Source organism: Pinus tabuliformis, chromosome 9 (genome assembly GCF_031772625.1).
Source record: "Pinus tabuliformis cultivar Carrire ecotype Pingquan chromosome 9, CPIR1, whole genome shotgun sequence".
Lineage (NCBI taxonomy): Eukaryota > Viridiplantae > Streptophyta > Pinopsida > Pinales > Pinaceae > Pinus > Pinus tabuliformis.
Genome location: NC_142307.1, coordinates 54637985 through 54645524, shown reverse-complemented (window position 1 = coordinate 54645524; position 7540 = coordinate 54637985). Strand labels below are relative to the sequence as shown.

Genomic DNA, 7540 nt, shown 5'->3' with positions numbered 1-7540 from the left:
CAATGTCTTTCTTAGATAAAAGATAATTTATATGGTAATTTTATAATTATATCGTGTAAATATCCCTCATACCTTGTTGAATGTCTTCTTTAGATAAAAGATAATTTATAATTTATATGGTAATTTTATAATTATATCGTGTAAATGTAAAACTGAGAGGCCATTACATCCACCCAAAATCCAAGTTGATCTTGTTGGGAAAACTAGCAAGGCCTTACCCCAAGGGCACCAAGGAGATTTGACCTCGTGGTAATTTTAGAATTATATCGTGTAAATATCCCCCACTAGAAAATCCAAGTTGATCTTGTTGGGCAAACTAGCAAGACCTCGTGACCTCCTCATAGGCTAGGTACTTAGCAACAGGAATCAACTGAGCTATCCCTTGGGGTTATATACAAGGTATTAATATTTAAACCTCTATCTATTAATATAAAAATAAAAAGCATATAATATATATATAATGCAAATTTAAGATGTATATTTTAATTTTGGATGTGACATTAAAGTTAAGATTAAATTAATGTATATAAAATGCAAATTTAAGATATAAATTTTAATTACATTGGAAGTAGAATGTGAAATTAGAGTTAAGATTATATTCACAAAGGAAACCAATAATTTATTTAAAAATAGGCAAAAAGTTACTAAATTATTAAATAGTTATTACAATTTAATTACAAAGTTATTAAATTATTACAAAGTTATTCCAATTTAATCACATAACGGAAACATCTATAGTATATAAACTAACATTATTTTAATAAGTAGATACTACTTTTATAGTGGATAGACTAACATTATTTTAATAAATACATGTATAGTATATAGAGTAACATTATTTTAATAAATACTAATTATATGCGGAAGGAATTATTTTTCCAATGTGATTTATTATTTATTTATATGATGTTATTTAATAATTTAAATTATTTTAATAAATGTTAATAATATCTGGAAGGTATTATTTTTTCTAATGTAATTTGTTATTTATTTTATTATGATGTCATTCAATAATTTATATGGTAATTTTATAATTGTATTATGTAAATGTGAAAAGATAAATATAAATTTAAAGACACAGTATTCATATTTGAACCTCTATCTATTAATATAAAAACAAAAACGCATAACATATATAATGAATATTTAAGATGTAAATTCTAATTGCACTGAGATAAGATGTAAGATTCGAGTTAAAGTATAAATTTTAATTACTCTTGAAGTTATTTTTTTTAAGAAGGGTTTGGTTTTATTTTTTATTTTTTAAATTGGTTGTGTTAAGTGGTGGAGATGTTCATGCTAAATTGTTAGATTTTAAATTAAACTAGCATAGTGATATAAAATGTATATTTAAGATGTAAATTCTAATTACACTAGGATAAGATGTAAGATTAACGTTAAGATGTAAATTCTAATTACTCTTGAATTATTTCTTTTAAGAAGGTTTTGGTTTTAATTTATTTTTTTAAATAGATTGTTTGAAGAGGGATTTTGCAAATTAGTATAGGGAGATGTTCATGCTAAATCATTAGATTTTATATTAAACTAGCATCTTAACTCTAGATCTACCAAGCTTCAATAATAATCAAATATTTTAAAATACAAATCTCTTTTAAAATGAAAAGAGATTTGATCTCTTTTGTACTTGGCAGATCTTGAATTAAAATGTCAAATAGATAAAATCATATAACAATACAACGGTATCAACCTTGATTCTCTTTCTCTTCTCTCACATCGAAGAAAGATAAAACATAAACCAGCTAGATAAATAAAGTAGATTCAATTGTAACATATCACAATTACAAACACCACACTATACATGATAACCACTGAGAAAAATAAAATATAAAACATAAACTAAATAAATGGAATAGATTCAGTTGTCACATATCACAATTACAAAAACATAAAACATAAACGAGCTAAATAAATAGAATAGATTCAATTGTCACATATCACAATTACAAACAGCACACATTGTACATGATAAGCCCTGCTCGTTTACCCTAATGATGAACACCACACACTATACATGATAAACCCCGGCTAGTTTACCCCACACACTATACATGATAAACCCCGGCGAGTTTACCCTAATTCAGGAAACATCATGCTTGTGTAAATCCCAAATTACCACACGCTATATGGTAAACCACTACTAGTTTACCCTAGTCCAGTAAACATCATGCTCGTGTAAATCGCAGATGAGTAGATTGAGTAGCAGCACATGACAATTGAAAACACCATACACCAGACATGTGAAAGCCTTCCTAGTTTACCTTAGTTCAGTAAATGGCATCATGCTTGTGTAAATCCCAAATGAAGACTTGCTTGAAAATGATGAAGAATGCAGTATAATGAACACCACAAATCAATTCAACGTTCTCTCTCTGGATATTCGATCTTGAGCTGATCCAACAGAACCTTACCCAGTGGTGGCTTGTTCGCAAAAGCTTTGTAGTACTCCCCATACTTGTATCCTCTGTACTGAGCGGGATGCTTATCATCAATCAAGGACTCTGCAGGAGCAACGAAGGAATCCATGGAAGGGGGATGGAACGTAGGAATTGATATACGCGCAGAGGAAGAGTTGGTCACTGCTCGATGCAAAACACTCTTGAATCTCCCATTGCTCACAACCTGTTGGTTTTACACAAACAATTAGAAAAAAAAAATTATGAATACCATCACAGGCTCAAGGAAATTGAATCAAGTATAATAGAATGTATGTGCCTTGACGTTGCACCATTTACTGACCTGCACCTGATCTCCCAAATGGATGGCGAAGGCGTTCGGTATGGGTTCTACAGTGACCCACTTTCCATCTTCTTTTAGGACTTGCAGGCCGCCGACATCATCCTGCATTAGAACCGTGACGCTACCTTTATCTGTATGGCCTGCAATTCCAAGGGTAAGATCTGGGTTTGGGCACGGAGGATAGTAATTTATAACCATGAATTGGGTGTTTTCTCCAATAACTTTATTCAAGTAATCGGAATCAAGCCCTAGAGCTTCAGAAATCGCCGCAGTCAGCTTGAGGAATAGTGCATGCAACTCCTCAGCGTATTTGCCTGCAGTCTCCCTGTAACAAGTGAACGAGTTAGATGGTTGATACCTGTTTGGCCAATTATTGTACCAAAAGAATGCCAAGCTCTCGAAGCATGCCCCGAAACAGTTGAAATAACCTAGAGAATAAAAACATGTAATGACATCTTTCCAGCGATTAGAAGCCTCTGCCCCTAATGAAATCCTGGAATTGCCTTTGCCCCTTGAGAAATCATGGTAGAAGTAAATCTTCCCTTGTTGATGGGGCAGCCATTTATATGTAAATTGACAATTATACTGTTATTCCCCAAACACTCTGGATGATGTGATTTGATACCCTGTTTTGAAGTCATCTGGTATATATGTACTTAGTAAATTTTAGTAATCAACTAGCAAGGATAGATTTAGCTGGTATATATATATTTAGTAAATTTTAGTAATCAACTAACAAAAACTACGAGTCGTTTCTCTCACAAACAAAAAATCTTTCTTATACTTACCTATATGCTGCAGGTTTTTCAGGCCAAGAGCTCATGACTTCCTCCAGAGGTTGACATGGGTGCGTCAAATAGTCCCTCCAGCTGAGGACTTTTTCTTTGCCCAAATTGACACTTGTACCAACCCGAGTCTGTTGGTTGGGGTCCTCTGAGTAATAGCGTACTCGGTCTTCCACAGGCATTTCGAAGAATTCCTTGGCAACCTCCATCATGTTTTTCATGACTGCTTCTGGTACTCCATGGTTCACTATCTATATATAATAATCAGTCAAAAATAAACTTATGCATTAAGGGCGCAGATTAGTTATTGACCTCAATCTTTAAAAATATTTGAGATTACAAACTTAAGAGGTATGGAAGGCTTCACCTGGAAAACGCCATCCTGCTCACACGCATGTCGGATTTGTTGGATTACAGTGCTTCTGTCAGGGCCATCGAGGCCTTTGAGATCCACCACCGGAATTTCCTCAGAGGAAGACACCTGAGACAAATGGGGGCGTTCATGAAGAGGCAGAATATATTTATCCTGCACTCGGAGATGTTTCATTCCATTGGTGATGAGCTTTTCAATACCACTGAGCGCAGGGGTACTCTGCACACTTTCCATCGTCGATAATCTCCCTCTTCTTTCTTTCTTTCTGGAGTTGTGTAGGATTGAATTGAGGCTAGGCACCACCTAGTGCTGTGCATAAATATACTTGGAACCAAATTCGCTGGAATTGGAATAAAAATTAGGAAAATTCGCCGATCCGATTAGTATTTCCAATAATTCGACAAAAATTGCATACAATCGCAGTCCGATTCATTGTTTGTCCACTCTTGCGCGGAATGCCAGGTGCTGTGCACCTAGACACAAAATAGATGGTGGAGGGAAAGCCAAGTGCAGTGCCCTCAAAATAGAAAGAATTTGAGGCTGACCTGTAAAGGTCAGAAAATTTTGGATTAACTGACATTTTAAATATGTTTATATCTAGAAGAAATTCTAGATAAGTTTTCAATATTTAATTTTTAAATATATATAATTAGAAAAAATGTTGGATAAATTTTGAAATTATGCTGGTTCTGTATTTTGAAATTAGGCTGGTTCTTAGATTACAGTTTTGAGATTTCAAAAAAAAAAGATTTTGGAGAGGAGGTCAGTGTATATTTTTTTATTTAAAATGAATTGTAGTTTTAATTTTTTTTGGAAGAAAAAAAAACCTACATTTGTTAAAACATATACGCTTTCATATTGTCGTACATTTGTCTATATATACCAAAATATTGTCATAAGATAGGAAAATACAAAATAATGCATTGTGAAATAATCCATATCCATCTTGGACATCAAGGAGGAAATTATAAAAAACATCATCTATCCCCATACCATATACAACCAAGACTTTGGAAGTCTGCCCAGACATGACATGTTTATATTGATCAAAAATATTAGAAATTATTTAAATTTCAAATTGAATGAAAAGAAAATAAGTAGAAAACAATGTTTTTGCAAACAAAGTATATATATCTAAATGTTTAAATGTTTAATATGTATATTGTCAATTCTTTTATCGAATTATTTGGAAAATATAATTCCTACTTGTCTTAGGTGTGATTATTTCTATGTAAAGCAGTTTGTTCTTATTCTTTACGACTTGTTTAGATCTAGATGTTTCCTAGATTGGTGTGCGGTTGACATATTCTCTCAACAAAGTGATTGTGTGTTCAAGATTGTCTATCTATCTTGAGATAACACTACATGTATTTATATGTAACATTATTTGATTAATATATGATTTGATCTGGAAAAAATATTTTGGGAATAGAGCTACCCTGAGCCAATGCTTAACTTTTGATAGTGCACACAATATCATATCTTCACATCAAATAAGATTACATATAAATACATTTAGTGTTGTCTCAAGATAGGTAGACTATCTTGGACACACAATCACCGGGTTGAGAGAATATCTCAACCACACACCAATCTAGGAATATCTAGATATAACAACCCTAAAGAATAGGAACAGACTCCTTTACATAGAGAGCCACAACTGACACAAGTAGGAATTACATATTTCGACACACCCCCTTAATGAGTACTTGTCTCGATATCAATCTGCAAAATCTAGTTCTGGTCCAATCTGGAAATTACACATTATACCTTTTTCATGCAAACATCATCAGATTATCGACATCCATATAAAGGAACAACCATCCACCAGAATGCATGGGTACCCAACCGCTGCAACCGATGATCTAATAGGAATTCCTTCACATAAGTGGTTCATCCAACTTCTTGATGAACTTTCTTTGACTTGGTCTTTTACACTTTGAGATTATTCCATCTCATAATTCCCCCAGTTAATCAAAGACTCAATTCTTCGATTACATATCAACCTTAGATACGAGTACACTTGCCACCCTCATACCTACAAAGTGGTTGATTCCACAACTTGATGTCATTAGGGAACACATAACAAAGGGGTATGCATGCCTCTCTAGGTCTTACGGCCATATGCCCTTTTAATATACTCCAAGCTTAAGAAGATACTAGGTACATAAAACATTTCAATGACCACAATGGACTATTATAAAGCAATCTATGGCATGTAGATTTGTTATAAGTACAATGTGTGACTCATACTTTATCACTGTCATAAGTCAATTCCAAAAACTCACACTAACTCACACAAACTTTAATCCATGATTCTTTAATCTTTGATGCAACTCCTTAAGACCATCTTCAGTGTCATGTCTTCATCATATCTTGCAAATTTGTAGATGTTCAAATATTTTATGCAAAGACTAGCATTTTGTCATTAAGCGAAACCAAAAGACATTGAAAGCCAAGTACTAACGAAAAAGGGGCGAGGAAGTTCAAGGAGTTGAACTCCACCTGAGAATCAATCCAGTTCTTCATGATGGCGTGGCCTTTTGTCAAATAGAATCTGAGAGCATTTAAAATCTAGTCAAAGTTTATCAATCCCGGCAACCTTCATGATAGGGTTGGCCTTAGTAAAGACCTCATGACCGTCATCCTTGAAATTGAAGGAGCAACTGTGTTTTTCAGCATATCGGTGAACGTCGCAGAAAGTATTTCCGCATCGGTATTTGAAGTCAGCGAAATCGACTCATTTCCTGCAGGCGAAGAACCAATTAGGGGTTTTGGCACGAGGTCATGGAGAAGAAGAAGATGAACATAAATCATCCAGCTAGACTGACGAGGTTTCGACTATGACTGGGGAGATTCGTGCATAGCTTTGTTCAACAAAATCATTTGGCTTGGAAAGAGGGGCCTCCTCCTCCATCAAAGAACCCATGGCAAATGACTTCTCAACGACGGCCATTGCATATGAGGCTTGTGCCTCTTTCATAATCAGATCCCTGTAACACTTTGAATACAGGTTGATAAGCACCAATAGATCTATCGAATTACGCATCCATATTTCCTCAACAAAGTAATGTTTTTGGATGTCCAATCAACTCCAAGCTCATTATTACATCCATGCTCAGCCTCTAATGTATGAAGCAACAGTTGGAAAACCACAATTTAGACACAACGTCGTGTGCCACTTCAATCTACACAGTATACAACCTCACTATGAAACAGATCCACAACTTCGAAAATTAAATGCCCAAACTCTGATCCTCTGCATCCTCTTTAACAGTAGTGGACAATCCACACATGACTCTCTACATGCCAAGCTCAACCCGAATTAATGGACAAACCAAAAAATGAATGGACAAATAAACATTCACGAAATTCTTTATTTCCCTCACCCCAGGAGGGGCCAAGGCCCAGGGCTTCACGAGCTCTGATACCAACTTAACTTTTGATAGTGCACAAAATTTCATTTCTTCACATCAAATAATATTACATATAAATACATTTAGTGTTGTCTCAAGATAGCTAGACTATCTTGGACACACAATCACCTGGTTGAGAGAATATCTCAACCACACACCAATATAGGAATATCTAGATATAACAACCCTAAAGAATAGGAACAAACTCC

At 34.3% G+C, this 7540-nt stretch overlaps 1 protein-coding gene across 1 annotated transcript; it reads right to left on the bottom strand.

Annotated features, from left to right (window-relative positions):
- Positions 1 to 1910: 1910 nt before the first annotated feature.
- LOC149147095 (protein DMR6-LIKE OXYGENASE 1-like) lies at positions 1911 to 4296 on the bottom strand. Its single transcript, XM_089441528.1, has 4 exons — positions 3910 to 4296; positions 3546 to 3793; positions 2758 to 3082; positions 1911 to 2640 (listed from the first exon to the last, which is right to left on the bottom strand). The coding sequence occupies exons 1-4, from the start codon at positions 4147 to 4149 to the stop codon at positions 2377 to 2379; spliced, it is 1077 nt and encodes a 358-aa protein (XP_089297654.1). The 5' UTR covers positions 4150 to 4296; the 3' UTR covers positions 1911 to 2376.
- Between the last annotated feature and the right edge of the window lie 3244 nt (positions 4297 to 7540).

Bases quoted from the DNA above. Each gene is read 5' to 3' on its own strand.
- LOC149147095 (XM_089441528.1), bottom strand. From the start codon at position 4,149: ATGGAAAGTGTGCAGAGTACCCCTGCGCTCAGTGGTATTGAAAAGCTC. The intron at 3,083-3,545 runs GTAAGTATAAGA...CACTTGTTACAG, and splicing joins GAAAAACCTGCAGCATATAG to GGAGACTGCAGGCAAATACG. The intron at 2,641-2,757 runs GTCAGTAAATGG...TAAAACCAACAG, and splicing joins ATTTGGGAGATCAGGTGCAG to GTTGTGAGCAATGGGAGATT.